Source organism: Mustela nivalis (genome assembly GCF_964662115.1).
Source record: "Mustela nivalis genome assembly, chromosome: 3".
NCBI classification, from domain to species: Eukaryota; Metazoa; Chordata; class Mammalia; order Carnivora; family Mustelidae; genus Mustela; species Mustela nivalis.
Genome location: NC_139022.1, coordinates 122304051 through 122324919, shown reverse-complemented (window position 1 = coordinate 122324919; position 20869 = coordinate 122304051). Strand labels below are relative to the sequence as shown.

General features: G+C 42.0%; 1 protein-coding gene across 2 annotated transcripts in view; it reads left to right on the top strand.

Annotated features, from left to right (window-relative positions):
• Positions 1–20869, top strand: part of DOCK2 (dedicator of cytokinesis 2) — a 411048-nt gene that overhangs the window by 37504 nt on the left and 352675 nt on the right. For both annotated transcript variants that reach the window (XM_082726146.1, XM_082726145.1), the window contains exons 7-11: positions 4640–4775; positions 6809–6963; positions 11976–12057; positions 17578–17713; positions 20017–20092. In XM_082726146.1, the coding sequence (XP_082582272.1) occupies positions 4640–4775; positions 6809–6963; positions 11976–12057; positions 17578–17713; positions 20017–20092 (585 nt within the window). The remainder of the gene's footprint in view (positions 1–4639; positions 4776–6808; positions 6964–11975; positions 12058–17577; positions 17714–20016; positions 20093–20869) is intronic.

The following is a 20869-nucleotide window of genomic DNA, read 5'->3' as shown; positions in this document are numbered from 1 at the left end:
ATATATCAGTGTGAGACCTAATGTCCCTTTCCCCATCCTAAATTACCCAAGCCACGTGCCATCAACTAAACTTATATGCATGGTTTCAGAAGTGTTTCCTCAAAAGGGAAGAAGGAGAAAGTGGTTGGAGTTGAATGCTTTGAAGAGAATATGAGAAAATTTTTTGAGGCAAGGACAACCCACTGATAATAATGGTAGTGTTAATAATATCACAAGTAACACTTAATCTGAGCTTATTATGTACCAAGCTTGATGTTATTTTTTTTTTTTTAGTTCTTATAATAGCTTTATGGGGCAGACAGTTTTATTATCCACACTTGTTTCCAGATGATGAAACTGAGGCCCTTATAGAGGTCAAGCAATTTGTCCAGAATCACATAGCTAATAATGGCAGAACCAGAATTTAGACAAAATCAATCTGACTCCAGAGTTCATAGGACTGCCACTATGCTACCTGGATGCATTTGGGAACTGTAAGGTCTCCCCTCCCTCCTACTTATTTGGGTGACCTCTAAATCCTACTCATTTGCTCATTCATCCCAACAACAAACATGTACCAAACACTTATGATTGGTCTGATACCTTGCTAGCTGTTGAAGCTGTAGAAATAAAAGTTCCTGTCTGCTAAGGAACCACATTCTGGTTAGGAGTGATCTACAAGCAAACTGATGATATGTATTGTGATAAGTTTGATGGCTTATGAAACAAGAGTACTCTTAATTTAACTTGGAGAAGGAAGTCAGGGAAGGCTTCCTGACGGAGGTAACCCTGAGGGAAATTTTAAGTGAAAGATGAAGTATTGAGTTGGGGGGCAGTGGGGAAGGAAGGTAGGAGTGCATGAGAGTATGGCAGGTTTAGAAGATTGTGAAGTGTATCAGAAGCCTGGGCCATAAGACCCAAGGGGAAAGTAGAAAGAGCCCACTTAGTGGGACAAGAAGGAAATTTCCTAGCAACCAGGCTTTCTTGCCTATGTCATGTGTACCAGATCCATAGGCACTAGGAAAGTCAACATGTCCAGCTTACAGCTGCTTCCCATATCAGGAACACAGTCCCTCTGTTGGTTCCCCGGCTGGCAGCTGGCAAGTGTGTCCAAATCTGCTTATACTGCATGTGATCCCAAAGGGACAGGAAGGGTTTGCCACCCAGCTGCTGCCGCCACTGGTGCACTGACATCGTTAGCTGAGTACAGTCACAGCTGGGAGTGTAAGTATCGAGGGAGTTTTGCTCCTTTGCAGTAATGGCATCTGTGACCTTCAGATGTGGTTTCTTCACAGGGATCATAAGAAAAAAGGCCAAGGATGGAAGAAATGGTCACTGCTCATAGGAAGTCTTCTCTGATTTTCCTCTACCTACCCCTGCTGTGTTAGGTGCCCTTGCAGGTCCCTTGTCCCCTCTGCAGTAATCACCTCGTTACTGGCCTGTCTCCCCTACTGTGATGGGAACTCTGTAAGACAGTGGCTGTATAATCCATCTCTCTGTGTCGGGAACAAGGTCTGCCTATGGGAGGTGATCAGTGAATGGTAGCTGGATGAGTACTTGAATGGCGCTGATGGGGAAAGGAGGAGGAGAGGGTCCTGCCCACGTCTGCTGTGCCTGTGCAGCATTGTCTGGGCCAGCCCTATGCTTTCAGTTTTAGTCACTTCCCTAAAGGGGAAGAGGCATTGTTGGAAATGGAGGCCCTGAACCAGGGGGCCCCTTGCTTCTTGCCTCCTTTCCTTGATGACTTCTGTGCAAGGGAAGGAGATTTGGTCACCTTCATTTATCACTGGCCTGATATGTTTGGAGCTCAGAGCTCTAATGGTGGATGGCTTCCTGAGAGACAGAAGAGTGGGGTAGAGTGTCAGGAGCCGTATGAGGGGCACACCTCACACTGTGAGAGTCAGGGAATTTAGTGCTGCAGGACTGATCAAAATCAGCTTATTGCTCCCATCATTCACTTTGTTCCTTCATTCAGACATCAAACTTTTGTTGAACACCTGCTAGGCCTTGAGGACACAGATATTTACAAAATATAGCTTCTATGTCAACACTAAAAAGCAAGCAAGGAGAACTAATAATAACTCACCCAGTGGTGACTATCTACCAGGTGCTGTTTTAAGCACTTTCTGTACATTAATTCGGTGAATCTCATGACAACTCGATAAGGTAGGTAAGTGCTATTATCACCCCTCTTTCTCAGACGAGGGAACTGAGGATTGCAGAGTCATTAGGCCATTTTGTCCCAGATGTCTAAAATTTGCACCAAGTAGCTTGGTTCCAGAGTTCAAGTGCTTAACTAGTACTGCATTCTATTGCCTCCGAGGACAATGGTAGATTAAGATGAGAGACAGAGAAGTGAACAGAGAGCTGAGTAGGAAGCCATGCCTTTCCCAAGAGCAGGAAGCATGGAAAGAGAGTGGGGGAGGGAAGGAAGTGGCTGACACCTGCTGGAATCTAACAAGACTAGTGGGAATTATTAGATAATTGAGAAGGAAAGAGGGGTGAGAGAGTGATAGAGAGAGAGAATGTGGGAGAAGCTCAGAGATTAACAGGAACATGGCGGGGAAGACACACAGGGGGCCGGAACCTTGAGGGCCTAAGTGCCAAATAAAGAAGTTTGAATTTGTCCAGAGGATGACCATGAGCCACAGAAGGACCCATTTCTGTTTTCATTACCACTAATTTTTTTTTGTTTTGTTTTGGTTTTGAAAAATGCTTATGGTGGAGACTTCCCCAAACCCTTGTTTTGGGTTTACTTTATCGCCTTCCTGAACAGAAGAGAACAGTGTGGGGCTACCTCTGAGGAAAAAATGTAAAAATGCTCATTTCACCAAAGAAAATGGTATGCTGTTCAGTTGGGAGACAGCCTCTCCTGACCCTGACTTATAGGAATTCTGGCAGTCCTGGCCTGTGACTACTAAAGCTTCTAAAAATTCCACATGAGACTAGTGGTCTCCTGTGGTCTCCAAAGAGTGAGGAATCCTCAAATGACTCCTCCAAATCCCAAGATAGCTGGACCCTAAAGAATGTTTTATTCATACATTTTAGAACCATAATCGACTCTGATAAATTTTGAAGAGAAAGAGCTAGAGAGATCTTGGCATTAAATTATGTATTGGCTATGCTCCATCTTTCCTGAGGTCATGCGAGTCTCTGTGCCCCATTAGTTGAAAGCATTTATCCTCCCCTAGCATCACCCGTTTGGCAGCATGGCCAGGCAACATTGTGAGTCCTATCTAGTTGGAAGTTAATTTCTTAATGAATGTGGGCAAAAGGGTGAGCCTTGACTCCCTTCTGTTTGCATTTAGATGAGATGAGGGATGTGCTTCTCTATCTGGTTCTCAAACAAGACATGGAAACTTAGTCTCCTTCATTTGTCCATACTGCCCTTCCATAGTCAGTACTCAGGAATGGTGCCTAAGTAGGGTCACTCAAGACCTTCTCAGTCTTCATCAGCCCACTTTCCCTTATCTTCTTTGTACGGACAGCTGAGGTCCTCCATCCCAACATCAAGTGCAAAAGCAGCTTCAAATCCAGGCGTCTGCAAACCTACCCTTGGTGCCCTAATCCAATACTGCTCCCCAGTGCCTCCCATGTAGTAAGTATACTAGAGAGGTTAAGAGTGCAGACCAGGATGTCATATTATTTTTTTAACTATCTATGTGACCTTGAACAAATTAATTAGCCCCCATATCTTTGGTCTTTTCCCATTTGTAAAATGGGGCTGTTAATAGTATGTAAAGTAAATTATATACATAAAACATTTAACATCATTGATGCCAATCAGAATGACAGATGCAGTTGGAACAAATGAATACCAAGCAGGGGAAAGTTATGGCCTGGAAGTCAAAGAGCTAAAGAGCAAGTTATGGATAACAAACAATATATCTGAGATGTCCCCCCAACAACTATGTTCAAAATGTTGTTGAACACATTCTTCTGCTATACATGTGATATGATATGATATGATATGATATGATATGATATTGTAAAACAGCTTAAGATAAGGTACATGTCTCCTTTGACCCCTCTATCCGTCTTGGTCCCAGGGTCCTACCCTTCCTCGCAGATACCCCTGTTGTTAGTATTGGTGGTTTGGTGCTTTTTGTCCAGGCCCTTCTCCTCTTTCTTGTCATTCATATGCATGCACCCCGACAATATTTATGACTTGGTTTATTTGTTTGTATAAACCTAGTGGATGCATTTTTCCATACTTCATTTTTTCACGGAGATGTATCATTGAACATACTAAAGCTATATCATATTTGTTAAGCACTGCTACATGGAATTGCATTACAGGTCACAGTTTATTTCACTATTCTCCCTTTGACAGACATTGTGGTTTTGTTCAACAGTTTGCTGATGTAAGCAATGCTGTAACACACATCCTCATTAAAATGTGGATGCTTCTCTAGATTTAGTATTGCAAAAAATATACATCTTAAGAAAATTTAATATACACTGCCATAGTGCCACCCAAAGAGGCTGAACTGCGCCAGTATGCCTCAGAGCTGTGTGCAAGGCTGTTGGTGTAGAGCTGGTCCGTGAAGTCTATAATTCTCAGAGACCAGCTGAACTTTCTGGTCATAAACTTCTCACCAACATCTTAAAGGCTTCAGCTTCCCCAGATTTATCCTTACCCTTTGTTTTTGCTTTTCAGAATTCTTGAGCTTGATCTGATTGTCAGAGATGATGATGGAAATATCTTGGACCCCGATAATACCAGTGTCATCAGCTTGTTCCATGCACATGAGGAAGCAACTGATAAGATCACAGAGCGCATCAAGGAAGAAATGGTGAGCTTTGTAAAATAGGCTTTGGCAGTCATACAGCAGTCATGTAGCACATCATACACTTCAAATAATAGGCTAATTAACCAGACTCCATATTATTCAAGGAGACATCTGTCCTATTATCTGAGATGATCAGTAACCACATGCATTTTATTGTGTTTTTGTATGTGGGTCTGTAATTCATTCTGCATCCATCCCACAGGTAGTTTAATGCAAGGCAAGTTTCCTATTCTTATGGAGATTTTCTATTCCAGAGAGGGGAAAAGAAGAAAGGCAATAAGAAATAAATAAATAAATGCACAGATTAATTCCAGATGGTGTTAAGTCTCTAAAAGGTAATAAGGAAGGGTTATATGAATCGGCGTGAATCAGGAGCTATTTCAAAAGGGACTATCAAGAAAGGCCTCTCTCAGAAAAGACATCTGAGTTGGCACTTGAATAATATAAGTCACCAGGCCTGGGAAGATCCAGGGTCAAAGTGTTGTAGGCAGAGGGAACAGTAAGTGAAAAGGCCCTGAAGTAAGACTGTTGTGAATGTTCCAGAAGTAGAAAGGCCAGTGTGGATGGGGCCTGATGAGCAGTAGGAAAGTGTAAGCAAGGATTTGGAGAGGTAGGGAGCAGAAGCCAGCTTTCACAGGGCCTGCAGGGTCACAGAAAGGAGTTACGATATTATCCCAAGTGTGGTGGAAAAGCAACAAACGATTTCAAGGAAACAAAAATTTTTTTTCGAGGTTAACACAATCTGACTTATGATTTAAAAAATCATTTTAGCCACTGTGTATTATTTGCAAACAACTTTAATTTTAGTTTTATTAAGATAATTTTACACAAAATTAATTCACTCAATCTACCGAATCTTACTAAAATACAGTGTTGAGTCAACTCTATCATAATCACAACATCAACAGTTGTGTCACCCTGAAAGTCTCTTTGAGTTCCCTCGTTGTCCGTCCTCTTTCCCAGACTCCAGGCCTAGGCGATTCCTAATTGGTTTTCTGTGATTATACTTTTGCCTCTTCTAGAGTTTCATATAAATGAAATCATATGTCTTTTGTGTATGAGTTATTTTACTTCAGCATGGTGTTTTTAGGTTCATGTTGTGTATATATATATACTTTTTTCTTTTTTATTGTCGAGTTGCTGTATCATCAACTAGTTGTCCATTGTTGGACTTGTGGGTTGTTTCCACCTAGGGCCTATATAAATAATACTGCTATGAACATTTGCAAACACATGTGCAGACACATATTTTCATTATTTCCAAGTAATACCTGACACTAGGGTTGCTGGATCCTATGATTTTTAAGAGACTTCTGTGCTATTTCCCAAAAGGGCTGTACAATTTTGCCTTCCAATCAGCCATATATGAGAGTTCCATAAGTTCTGCATTCTTTCAACACTTGCTCAGTCTTGCCAGTCTCTCAACTTAAGTCATTCTAGTGGTTGTATCTGATTGGGTTTTCATTTGCCTCTCTCTGAATGACTAGTGATGTTGAGTATCTATCTCTTCACGTGCTTACTGACTATGACATTTGCATCTTTTTTGTGTGTGTGTGAAGTATCTGTTCAAATATTTTACCCCTTTGAATTGGGTTAATTTTTTTTTTCATTGAGTTATAGGAACTCTTATGTTCTAAATAAAATTGTGTATTTGTATATTCTAAATATGATTCCTTATAGGATACATGTTTGTGAATATATTTTCCCAGTCTGTGCCTAACCCTTTCATTTTTTTTTAAGGCATTATTGAAAAAGCAGAAGTTTTTAGTTTTGATGAAGTCCATTTAAACATTTTTTTTTTTTCTTTTTATGGTTTGTGCTTTTTATGACACTAACTTTATGAGGAAGGCCGGGTCAAACAGTGGTATTTCCCTAAATGAGGAAATCAAGGCCAAAAGAGTCAAAGTGACTTGGCTCAGATCACAGAAACTTTTGCTGGTAGACCTGGATATAATGCAGAAATCTTCAGACTTGAATCCCAAGTGGTCCTGGGCTGATTTTCTCCACCTTTCTCCTTTCTTTCCTCCAACTCTTAGTCAAAAGACCAGCCAGATTATGGAATGTATTCCCGGATCTCCTCATCCCCCACCCATAGCCTCTATGTCTTTGTGAGGAACTTTGTGTGCCGAATTGGGGAAGATGCTGAGCTCTTCATGTCTCTCTATGATCCCAACAAACAAATGGTCATAAGGTAGGTGTATTCAATATTGTCTGACTTGTCTATATATGAGACGTTGGAATTAGTAGAGCACAGAGCATCTTTTTTTTTTTTTTATTCCCATCATCACTTGTGGAGAAATTCCCACTTGGAAGAGAAATAGAGCCTGAAAATATGGAAGAAACGGATTGTAAGATATGTGAGTCAGGTTGAAATATTATTTACCAACAAATTTTTCCCATAGTGCATTTATGGTTGCATAGTAGGGTTTTGTAAATAGGTTTTTGATACTGGAAAGTCATTAAAAAATGAGATTCATATAGCTAGTATTGGATAGACTAAAAATACCTACTCAAAATAGGAGGAGGGTAGGGGTGCCTGGGTGGCTCAGTTGTTAAGCGGCTGCCTTTGACTCAGGTCATGATCCCAGGTCCTGGGATAAATCCCTCCATTGGGCTCCCTGCTCAATGGGGAACCTGCTTTTCCCTCTCTTTCTGCCTCTCCCCTGCTTGGCCAAATAAATAAATAAAATCATTGAAAAAAAAAAAGAAGTAAATGGTGAGAACTTCATTTCCTCCAGGGTGATATCAGGCTAAGAATGTGGACTCTGATACCTGCCTGAGTTCATATCCTGGCTGTGCCATTTACTGTTTCTTAATCTTGGGCAAGTTGCTCATCTTTCTAAGCCTGAGTTGCCCATTTGCAAAATGTTAGCATCACCCTCACAAGATCTTTTTTTTCAGACTTTAATGAGAAAAAGCAGGTGAAGCACAGGGCTTGACACACAGTGCTCCAAGTGGCAGTGGCTATTATGATTATTACTTTAACTGATTGCGCTTGAGAATGGAGAAAGTAAGGGAACTTCTGGGTGCCTCAGCTTGAGGAAGCGAGAAAACCTTTTGAGAATCTTCAGGGAAAAGACTTTGGTACAACTCCAGTCCTGACTACTGGGCCCCTGGCATCTGCTTGAGGCTTAGACCATCATTCCAGGTAGTGACCTTGCTAGTCTCCTCCAGTGGGGTTTTGGCCCAACATATGGCCACATATCTGAAGTCCCAGTTGACATATTAGAATGCATCTGGGTATAATCTCTCTGCCTTTATGGAGAAAGTGTTTTCTCCCTAGCTTGGCTGTTATGATGATTAAATGAGATCACATATTGTGCCTAGTGAAAAGCAGTATTTTGGAAAATAATGGCTCTTTTGGAAACATTTGTGAAACACGGAGGGGCTTTCCATCTAAGAGGACTGAACTGAGGTCTGTGCATGATCTCACTTAATTCTCATTAGTTCATGTCATTTGGGTGAGAAAATGAGGCCCAGAAAGTTCAAGTGACTGGTTCAAAGTCATATGTATTTATTAATGGGAGAGCTAAGATTTCTACTCAGATCCATCTATCTGATTCCAAAGGCAAGATAATTCCCACTTTATTTTATTTTTTTAGAGAATTATTTATTTTAGGGAGAGAGAGAGAAAGAGAGAGAGCATGAGTGGGAAGAGTAGAGGGAGAAGGAGACAGAATCTCAAGTGATTCTGAGCCTGATGCAGGGTTCAATTTCATGACTCTGAGATCACAACCTGAGCTGAAACAAAAATTGGATGCCTAACAGACTGGGCCACCCAGTGCCCCTAATTCTCATTTTAGTATGTATGTCACCAAGGAAAGGGTTGTATTGAATATCCTAAATAGTTCTCATCAGGGTTTCAGCACTGTCATGGTGGATAGCTATTCTTTATAGCAAATCTAAATCTCTACTATTAAAAGGCCAGCCCAATTCACCTGGCTGGGCTTCAGTGAACACTGCAGGTGAATATTCCTGTCCCCTTTGAACACACCTGAAATGGTGTTTGTGCATACGCCCCTTGCCATTCCCTGACAGCTATCCCCAAGGTACCTGTGACAAAGATCCTAAAAGCACTCATTGGACCCCTCCTACCTCTCAGAAAACATGATGCTTCATGATCGAATTGACAGGAGTGCCTGACCTGCTGGCCCATCTAAGTGATGGATGACCTTAACTAGCTCTGTGGAAAGAGGCAATGGATCAGTGACATGGCAGCTCTGTTCCCTGATGTGCCACACCAGATGATATGCTCAATGGGGCATGGCTGAGTGATGCCTCTGAGAGCACCAGAAATACAGGGAAGCCCTCAGGAAACTAAGAGATGAGGAAGAGGGGGGACAGAAGGGGCAAAAGCGAAAAAAGGGGGCAGGGGAAGTAGAAAACAAAGAAAGATGAGAAGAGGCATGATACAAGAGAGGGACAGGGGAACTTGGAAGCACTGCCTAAGTCATTCTGAGTCTAGATAGCTGTTCCTCCCCTAAGAAATCAGTCTCTCATCCACTCCTGCCTAGCCAGGGTTGACATACAATGGTGAGACAAGGCATTTCTTGCCAAAAGCAAGTGAGGGCATTTTCAATGTGGCCCAAATGTGGACTGGTGAAATTTGGCTGAGACTGAGCTTTCATTGTTGGGATGAATCATGGTCTGATTCCAGTGGATGCCTGAAGAGATCTGATTTGGGAAATTTATAGTAAATTTCCATAGGACCAAAAAGAAGCAGCCTAGACATCAGGTAGTGACAAGGCTCATTTCCAAAAAAAAAAAAAAAAAGCTTTAGGAGGAGTTGGGATGGTCCTCCCCTTCCACAAAGGAGAGTGTCACGTACAGCAGGTCTCATCTATCTTGGTGCCAGGTGGACCTTTGTATTTACCATCCAGGTCTTTCTGGGCAGGGATGGATAAAGCCAGTTCAGCCCTCTAAACTGCTTTTCTTATTTATGATTACATTTCCCCTAGGAGAAAATTTCTGGTGCCTAATGTTTAGACCTGACAGACTTGTCCTCTACTAGGCATCTTACATGTGATCCAAGGTCCTGGGAAAGACCCAGGTATTTCACCATGACATTCTGGAAATAACCAATGGGAAATAATCATATATATATATATATATATATATAGCTTTAGAGGTTCCTTAGTTTGCTGAAAATTCTGCTAAAATTTTTAGAACTTATTAAAAAAAAAAGAGGGGCACCTGGGTGACTTGTGTCCAACTCATAATTTCAGCTCAGGTCATAATTTCGGGGTTATGGGGATTAAGTCTCAGGTTAGGTTTTGTGCTCAGGTGAGTCTGCTTGTCCCTCTCCCTCCTCCTCTACTCCTCTTCCCGCATGTATGTATTCTCTTTTTCTCTCAAGTGAATAAATTAAATCTTTTTAAAAATTTAAAAAAAGGGAGGGGCACCTCAGTAACTCAGTGGGCTAAGCCTCTGCCTTTGGCTCAGGTCATGATCCCAGGGTCCTGGGATTGAGCCCCGTATCGGGCTCTCTGCTCAGCAGGGAGCCTGCTTCCTCCTCTCTCTCTTTCTCTCTGCCTGCCTCAATGCCTACTTGTGATCTCTGCCCATCAAATAAATAAATAAAATCTTTTAAAAATTTTTAAAAGAAGGAAGAAAAGCTACTTTTAACCTGAAAAAAAGAGATAGATTTCTTTTATTTTAGAGAAAGAGTGTATGTGTGCATGCAAGCTGGGGGAGGAGCAGAGTGAGACAGAGAGAGACTATTTTCAAGCAGACTCCCAGCTAAGCATGGAGCCCCATGCTGGGCTCTATCCCAGGACCCCGAGATCATGACCTGAGTGGAAATCAAGAGTTGGTTAATTAACTAACTGAGCCACCTAGGTGCCCCAGAAAAGCTACAATTAACTTGATTGAATTTTAACCAGTGGTTAATTCAGAACTGTGTTCATTTTGTTTTCAGTTCCCTTCTCCCTTGAACTTGCTCAGACTACTCTCCTTAGTCTTCTGGGAATGAGTAGAGAGAGTAGCAAATGGACAAATGGGAGAGAACAAATCTCTTAAAATACAGCAATTCCCCTTAATTTTGATAAATTCTTGTTGTGTTTTTTTGGGATGACTTGGTTTTTGAGCTTTATTTTGTTTTTATACTAATTCAAGATAATGGGTATTTGTTTAACACCCAACAATATATGCTCCTATATGGCATGGCAAATGTTATGACTCAACTCAGCAAACTCTCAAGTTTCTCTTAGGTTAAAGAAGCACTAGACTTCTCAATTTTCTCAGTGTGGCTGGACTGACTAGTATGAATTTCACAAGGTGGTGTATGTTTGCCTGAAGATGTAAGATGGTAAATGATCATAGGTCAGAACTGTGTGACTGCCCCTCATAAAATCCTTCAGTGGATAGCCATTCCTTCAGGATCAAGTCAAAATCCTTGGATGGCTTACAAGACCTCTCTAAGTTTTCTCTTACCACTTTCCCCTTGGATCTGTTTTTTAGATGCCTCAAGCTCCAGCCTGCCTCAGGGCCTTTGAATGTATGTTTGCTTTTCCTGAAACACTTCCCCTTCTTATTCTCTTTTCCTTATTTCTCTTTATTTACATGTCATATCCCTGGCAAAGACTTCCCTGACCATCCAGACCAGGCCAGACTTTTTTGATATACATTCTTGCAACGCCCTGAACTTTGTCTCTATGGCACGATTGAATATAAATAGTCACAATTGCATTTTGATAGTTATTTAAGTGTATCTCAGATAATGGCTAAGGCCATCCATGGCCTTTCACAGTATGATGTTCATTCAAGGAAACAATCCCATGTCTAATGGATAATTTTTTTAAAAAATTCAAATCTCTATTTAGTCTTGAAAAGGGAATGAGATGAGAATGCATTCTTAATGTCCAGCAAAACATACCAAAACCCTTTCCCCAGTCTGTCCCACTCTTGATTCTACAAAGAATACTGCTACTCTTCAAAAATATTAGGTTGCTGGGCCAGAATTTGTTCAGGAGATGGGCTGGGGAAAGAGACTGTGAATGTACACATTAGTGATTCCTACCCCACCCCACCCCGGTCTCTGTAAGAACTTCAGTCTCTTAGAAAGAGGGACCACATCTGTCTCAAACACTACCATGTCTCCAGCAGCCCATACTTGTTGAGCACATAGTAGAGGCTTAGTGAATATTTTTACTGAAGCATTGTTGAGCCCCAGGAAGTAATGTGTTGCCACTCCTCTTCCCACAGTGAGAACTACTTGGTCAGATGGGGCAGCAAGGGCTTCCCGAAGGAGATCGAGATGCTCAACAACCTGAAAGTGGTCTTCACGGTGGGTGTGCACTGCTTTCTTGTTACTGTCTTCCATACTCACAAGGGTATGATCTTGGAAACGATGCCAGTCACTTGGTCAGAAGGAAGCCTGACCTGGGTGCAGATCTGTGTTCTTGGTATTTCTGGAGAGATTCAGCAGACGGGGTATGTGTGGTGGGGTGTTGTGTGCCCTTTGGAAGCTATTAGGAAGATGGATCTTCCCCTCTCACTATCTCCTCCCTCTTTCTTTCTCACTCACATGAACATCAAGAACACTTGCAGAATGCTGTGTAAACAAGCATAGACCCCTTCCAGCAATAATGTCTACCTGAACTGGGAACAGCAGCTATTCTGATTTATCAGTTAACTCATGGTTAACCTGAGTTCCTTTCTTTTTTCTCAGACTTTCTAAAAACCTCTCTAAAATGTATCAGAAAAAAAGAAAAGACCTTCTAAGAACATTTACTGCATTGATAAATTGGATATTCTGAATATAATCAAATCACAGATTAGTAAAGTTCTTAACAGATCCCTGAGATCATTCTTCTATATACCAGTATTCCTGCACGAAACATATGCAGAAATATTGAAATCAGTTCTTAGTTGGGTAATTTATTTCTGAAACCAAGCTTGGCTTTTTAGTTCTGGAAAAGAAAAACATTGGGGAAAAAAAGATAGGGGTTATTATTTCCAGCAAAGACCTTTCTCTTTTCCTATTTCCATGTGGGTGTGTTAAGAGTGTGATCTTAAGGTACCTAAAGATATTGGTGTTCTCTGTAAGCTCCTTTGGGGAAAAAGAGCTTTTATGAGATTTTTCACTCTGTTGCCTATGTTAGCAAGGGAAATTACAGAGGAGGAGCCAGGGAGGGATTTGGGCATTGGCCAAACCTATGAGTTTGATCCGGGAGTGACCGACATGCTAGATTAACCTACGTTGCTCTACAATAATTTTCCAGTTACAGCCCATTAAGTGCAATGTCTTATGTTATGTCACAATTAGATTGGAGCGCAGCTGATTTATTTTGTTTGTTATTTCCTGAAAAATGAGCCAGAGGCATGGAATAAGATCATAGTCGTAATTGCTTAGACAAAGTTTTCCTGGCATATATAAATGTGTCTCAGTCCTGCTTATTATTAGTTAGAAGGAGGAGCCTATTTAAGATTTTCTTGATAAATAAGAAGTCCCATGGGGCTTCCAGATTAAACCAGGAGACAGATGTTTCATGAGAGGGACAGGGACAGGGAATCAATCAGTGGTTCATTTTGCAGATAACCAATTCATGATGTAAACATGCAGGAAAGGGCATCAATAAATTTGTGTCTCTCAATATCAATGAGAATGTGATTCTGCCTGCATGGAATTCTGCCTGTGCCACCACCTCTTCTACCCACAGCAAATGATTTTGGGAACCTTGGTTGACTGGTTCAATGAGCTAATACTTGAAATGATGGGGGTTTTTATTTGGGGACAAGGAAGGTCATGGTGCTCTAGCTTCTTTTATTGATTCAAGAGCTATCCAGTGAATACCTACTATGGGTAAGCTCTGTGCTAGATATTGAGGACAGAGCATTGAATAAGAGGATAGGTCCTTGCTTTCAAGATGTGCTGGGGAATTCAGAAAACAAGTAAATGAATAAATAAGCAAGAATATATCAAAAGGCAATCCATGCAATGCAGATAATTAAAACAGGGTGATGTGATCGCTTTTGACTGGGCTTTTCTTCCTTCCTTATTTTCTTTCTTTTAAGGATTTTTTTATCCATTTACTTGACAGAGAGAGAGAGAGACAGGAAATAGGGAACACAAGCCGGGGATTGGGAGAGGGAGAAGTAGGCTTCCCACAGAGCATGGAGCCCTATGCGGGGCTCGATCCCAGGACCCCGGGATAGAGGACCTGAGCCAAAGACAGACACCCAACGACTGAGCCATCCAGGCACTCCTGGGCTTTACTTTTAGTTGGGCATTGAGGTAATGTTTAAGTTAGAGATGAGAGAAGACTTGGCAGGCATATAGCTTTCTGGCCTTATTTCTCTTATCTCTGGATGTTAGCTCTTTCTGGTTTCCTCTTTGAGGGCAGAACCCTAGGAGCTGGCACATGGGTTGGGCCAATGGTGAGCTTCCCCTGTCTGCTTTATAAACATTCACCATCCTTGGCTCTGTAAGAGGAAAGCAGAGCACGCTACCAGTTTCCCTAAGAATTTTCTCAGTTTGGGGATTATTGCTAACACACAGAAAACAAGACTGAACAGAAAAAGGAGTACTAATGGATTAGTAAATTAAGTGACACATGTTTTAAATTCTGTTGTCCTGCCTCAGCGTCCCTAATATGCCCGAGTTTTATAAGGCCAAAATAAAAATGATTGAGAAACACCACAGATTGGAACATGGTTCTGAGTGAGGATTGCACATTTATACACTCTCCAGAGAACAACGTGTGCTCACGTATTTTGTTAGATGCTAAGTTTCTCTAGTGCCAAGAGTCTCTATTGAGGCAGCTCTTAGAGATCTGGTGTCTTCCTTGAATCAAATGAAATCTCTTCAAAGAAGTGGAGTGGAAGAGGGGCTTAATTAAGAACCTCGTAGGCTTACCTAGTACGTTAGTTGCCGGAGCTGCCATTACAAAGTGCCACAGTCTGGGTAACTTAAGGAACAGAAACTTATTTTCTTGCAGTTTTGGAGGCTGGAGGTCCAAGATCAAGGTGTGTGCAGGGCTGAATTCTTGTGAGGCCTCTCTCCTTGGCTTGCAGATGGCCACTTCTCCCAGTGCTCTCACATTGTGTTCTCATGCGGTCTGCTCTGTGTGTGTGTCTGTGTCCTAGTCTCCTCTGCTTGTAAGGATACCAGTCATTGCATAACCTCATTTTAGCTTAATCACCTCTTGAAAGGCCCTATATCCAAATACATTTTGAGGTGCTGGGGGTTAGGACTTCAACACATGAATTCTGAGGGGATGTAATTCAGTCCATAACATCTAGGAAGGATCTTTTCAGGTGGCAGGGCTTTTGTGGTTCTAGAATGCCTCTGAAAGATACCAAAAATGTGAAAATTCCTAAAGAGACAAGAGAAGTAATTAAAGACGGAGATCATTATACAGAAGCAGGAATTGCGCTCCTATGGATGGGAAGGATTTAGATATATAAAGGCATAAGAGACAAGCATCTGAGGCAGAGATGTGGACAGGGGGCTTAGCAAAAAAGAATGAGTTGAAAGTGAGCATCGTGTGTTTGTGGTGCAATAAAGGAATCTTTGTGACAAAAATAGAGTACTTACATGCAGAGAATAGTAGGGAATCAGGCTAGGACAGCCGGAAATATATTATGTCTGGGACCTTTCACGTCATCTGTGGAAGATTAGCACTAATAGGGTAGAAAATAAGGAGCTAGTAACATCGTTGTGGGGAGAGAAGTGAAATAATGAACATGACTTCTAAAGATACGTTTGTAGAGGATTTCAGGGTGGGTGAGAGGAAGGAGTCAGGCAGGCCAGAGAAAAGGCTGTTCAATCATCTGTATGCGAGGTAATTGGGATTTCAAATTCAGGTGCCTACAAAGCAGGGCAGGGAATACAAATGAGTGGCTAAGCTTCCTTCGTCAGGAAGCCCCCTTTTCCTCTGCTTTTCCTTTTCCCCTGTTCCATAGGGGAACTTTGGAGAGTAGAGAAGCAGATGTCCATTTCCTCAGCTAGTGAAGGGACAACCCTTGTATCAGCCAGTAGTTCTCCAGAGAACCTGAACCAACAGGTTATATAGATAGACTTATTCTAAAGATTTGGCTTCCATGATTGTGGGGACTGGCAAACTTGAAACCTGTATGGCTGGCCAGGAGCCTGAAACTCAGGCAGGTTTTCTATACTGCTTCCTGAGGCAGAATTCCTGCTTCATTGGGAAGCCTCGGGTTTGGGTGCTGGAAGTACAACAGTGAATGAGGTCTCAAGGCCTTCAGCTGATTGGATGAGGCATATCTACATTATGGAAGCATATCTCCTTGACTTAAGTCAATTGATTATAGATGTTAATCTGACTTACAAAATACTTTCATAGCAACATCTGGACTAGTGTTTGGCCAAACAACTAAGCACTATAACCTAGCCAAGTTGATGCATAAAAATGTAACCATTGGACACCCCAAGCAGAAAGATGTGGACAACACTAGGCCATGATTTGTTTCCAGATCACACCCCCATGCTCTTCTTTCCACACCAGCCACAATGAGAGGGTGGGAGTGGCTGTTTTGCCTGGGCCCTGACTCTTATGTGAGCTGACAGGCTATTCCCAGTGCATATGAGGATTAATTTGGAGGAAAAGTAACTTTTCCCAAGTGAGGGCAGGTCCAGGATTTCCTACTCTGATGCCAACAACATGCCTTGATGTTCTTTTTTTCTTAACCCAGCTGGAAGACATTCCCAAGAACACCGAAGCTTTTAGATTTGAGCAGGACAGTCAGATGCTGAGGTGGTCTGGTTGGCTTTCCCTCCACTGTATCTTTCTGATGGCGAGAGAGATAGGTTGTGGTGATTTGGTTTATAGACTTTGGTCTTAGAATGACTGTATAGTGTCTCCAAGGACTAAGATCATGACCACAGGGAAACCCCTTGTCTTCTTTGTGTCTCGGTGTTCCCATCTGTAAAATAGGGGTGCAGTAGTACTATCTACTTCAGAGAGTTGTTGAGGATCAAATAAGACAGTGGCTTATGAGAAACTTGGCACAGTGCATAACACGTTAGTGTAGTTCACCATGTCGGTGTTCTTCTTCAGGGCACATACTGGAGTGCACTCTGCTGTCCCCCTTGAGGTTAGCTGCAACCACCTACCTTGCTTTGGTCATTGAAATGCAAGCCCAAGTGATGTGTGGAAGATTTAAGGGCCTGTAAGTGATTTGTCACCTTTCCTTCTCCTGCTGTGCAGACAGTGGAAGCATGTGTTGTGATGAGATGGATCATCTGTCAGCTAGGAACCCTGCGTAGATAGATAAGCGGAGTCCCCAGCCATCTTCATTGGGCAGGTAGCCTGAGCTAGAAGTAAACTTCTGTTGTCTCTAAGCTCTGAGATGCTGGGATTGTTTGGTGTCACACCAACCCACTCCTGAGTGATATCCAGACCCCAGGTGCTCAGGAAATGATAACCGTTGGGACTGTACCCTCTTCCTTTTGCTTTCTCCCTCAGTGGTGATGAGCAGTGATCAGACGGATGAAATCATCTGTGGCAACTGCTATTTTGGATCCACCAGCTGACATATAGGAGATGCCACCTGCATAACTGATATTGTACTTCTATCCTTCTCTCCCTGTTGGTTTGAAATTGAAGAATTGGGGTTGAACACCAGGGACCTGTCAGTCCGTTTCCTTTCTAAAACTCACCTTTCTTATCTATGAAATGGGTATGATCGTCTTGTTTTCTACCTTTCCCAGGACAAATTGTATGAGTGGTCCGTGTATATTAGGTGCTAAGTACATCCCCCCACAATTTACTATTAGTGGGCTTCCTTTTCTAATTCTCTAGACACATCCATCATGTGTAACTATTCATTTCCTGCTCTGTAGGATCTCGGAAACAAAGACCTCAACAGGGATAAAATTTACTTGATTTGTCAAATAGTCCGAGTTGGGAAGATGGATCTCAAGGATACGAATACGAAAAAGTGCACGCAGGGACTAAGGCGACCCTTTGGGGTGGCAGGTAAGGACATACTACACACTATTAACTTTTATCAAAGTGCATATTTTATTTGGCTGAATTTTTAAGATTATTTCTTTCTCTCTCCTCTTACCCGCCCCCTCCCCCAATATATACCAGACAGCTCCTAATACCTACATTTCTGGTGACTAAATCAAAATAATTGGTGACTAAGTCCAGATTTATGATGAAGGTGGTGAATAATGGATTCCTTGGGTCTGCAGCAGAGTGCTGGGAGCATGGTGCCGTCTGAGCAGTTGGCGCCCTTGCTCCCCAGTGTGGTGAGGAAGGAAGAACAGTACTAGTGGGATCTAATTATGAGGAGCAAATCATTTTTTAAAAAAATATCCAGGACAGGAAATGCAGTTACACAGAATGAGTCACTGGCCACATATCTAAATTCCAGATGGAAGTGGACGTTTGGAGAGTCCATGTGACCAAATGAGGTTGCTTCTGAGCAGCCTCACCTCCGCATTTTTCTCCAAGCCTTAGTTCTCTCTCTTGGGGTTTCTAAGACTTTATCATTCTTGTCCCACTTTTATGGGTTTTGTTATTTAACTAGAACTCGCATTGTTATTTACCTAATATATTTTCTTTTAATTAGCCCACTTAAAATTAAAAGACCTTTTTTTCTTAAAAGAGCATTTGAAGACCTGTGGAAACAGCAGTTTGATATGCCAGTCTTATCTCTTTTTATTAAATATGTATTTTAGTCATATACCATTTATAATTCCTCTATATCATATATAAACTCACTGTTTCATGTTTTTCCTTTAAAGATACTGATCTGTCTGTATTCACAAACCACCTGGCTTTCCAACTAGTCCCCTAGCACTGCTTACAAAGTGGCTGGGTGGACAAGTTAGCTTATAAGGAGCCAAATGGTTTTTTAATCAGGCATTGTTGCTAGTTAGCTAACTAGGTGACCTTGGGCAAGCATTTTCCCCAGGGTCTTAGTTTCATTATCTACAAAATGAGAGACTTTGACTTGATTGGTCTGTGCCCTGCTCTGAAATGCTGATTCTATATAAGGAATACTCCTGGCATCACAGTGTCCCTGTTAAGATAGGAAGCGTCCTTCAGTCTTACCTCAGAGTGTGCCTTTGTCCCCAGCTCTAGTCTGCTCTCCTTTGGTTTCAGGGGACAACAATCCTGGTGTAACTGAAAAGTTCAGGCATAGATTGCTTCAGGCATAGCTGGATCCAAGAACTCAAATTTGTATCTCACTCTGTCCTCTTGTCCTCTTGCTGGCTTATTCTGAAGATGACTGTCCAATTAGCTGGCAAAACGTGGGCCAGCTATTCCAAGCTTGAGTCTACCAGTTTAGTAATCCAGGGGAAAGAAAGCACCCCTTCCCATGAGTTTTAGTACAAGCCCCAGGAACATGAACATAGGCCACGTGTTCATCCCCTAAGCAGTTATTTTGGGCAGGGGTATGTGGTCCTCTGATTGGCCAAGTCCTGTGAACAACTGTGGAGCCGGAGGGAGATTGTTCCTCCCAAACCATGCTCACTGACATGGGTGAGGGGTGTCTGTTTATCAGAGAGAAGGGATACTGGTTAAATTCACATAACTAGATGTGGTCACTGGTAGATTATTACCCCAATGGGGCAACGTTCTTGGGTCCCCTCCCTCCTCAGGAGCTTTGTACTATCACTTTGCTATTGCTCAATAAACCTTGCTTTGCTGCCCCCTGCCAAAAAAATTATTATCCCCATGGTTTTAATGGCTCCCTGACCAGGGCCTGTAGAGTTTGAGATATTTCATACTACTGGGATTTGGGCTATATCTGATCAGCTTTTCTCCATGGTTCTCTCCTGGCCTCACAACAGTTTCTATAATCCCCCTCTCTTATGCAGTTCTTCACCTTTGTTTTATGGACATTTGGTGGCTAATTTAAGGAGAAGTTTCAGAGGATTCAGGATCCCTCTGGAATTGCAGGGTTCAAGCTTCCTATAGGCATGTGTCTGTGCATATGAACATGTTTATGAAAAGGGGGTAAGGAGATTTCATTAGATTCTCAGGTCCTATAGGGAGTCACTGTGCTTGGATTTTGTAGGCACAGTAGACGTCCAGTACATATACGTCAAATCCAAACTTAGTTGTTTATTACTTACTTGTTGCATGTTATGAACCCTTGCTGTCTGTGTATTGCCTGCTGCCGTCTAGCTTGTCTTTTTAGACTTCCTGACCCAGCCTCTAGTACTACATCTCATCCATTGACATGGTTTCCTGGAAGCAGGAGGATATAAGTCATTAATAGATTTTTCTCTTTTTTGTTTGTTTGTTTGTTTGTTTGTGTTTAGTTATGGACATAACAGACATCATCAAGGGGAAAGCAGAGAGTGATGAAGAAAAGCAGCACTTCATTCCTTTTCACCCGTGAGAGATTTCCCATTCCTTCCTCTTCTCTTAAACCACACCCTTTCTCATTGAGGGCTGCTCAAAAGCAAGGTGCACCGATTCCCTGAGTTGGTGATCGCCCTATGGAGCCTCCCAAGAGGAGAACAGGAAAAGAATGATGATCTCAGTGCTAAGGCACTTGAAACCAGCCAGACTCTCACCATTCATTCATCAGATGTTATTTATTCAACAGAGTTTGATTGAAAGCTGGCAGAGGGCTGGGCACTGTGCTAGGCACCAGGCATGAAATGGTCAACAAGATAGACATGGCCCTGTCTTTGTGGAGCTTATGTTTAGATGGGGAACTAAGTAGATGACAAAAGATTAATGCATTAACTACAAGTAATAAGGAACCACAACTCTGTGAAGGAACAGCTTATCAGGGAATTGTTTTCTGGTTCTCACTGATAGAAATATTCATGATTTCAGAGGGAGGGTAGTGAGGAGGGTAAATGTTCTTTTCCTGCTCTAAAAAGGAGTCTGTAAGGAAGTAGGACCCCATGTTTGAGAATGTTGTCCTCACTTTGTTACACCAAGGATGTCCAAGGAGAATGGAATTTTGCCACTGGTAATGAAGTCTGTGACTCTTGTTAAGGTATGTGATTAGGACTGAGCAGGAGCAGCTAGTCTTTGCCATCTTGCTGAATGGATGTTGCTTTTGAGGGCTTAGAAATCCTTCTTTTCTAAGAATATATATATCTTCTCTACTTGTAGCAATAACATTCCCAGATCTCAGAGCCATGTTGGTTTGTGAAA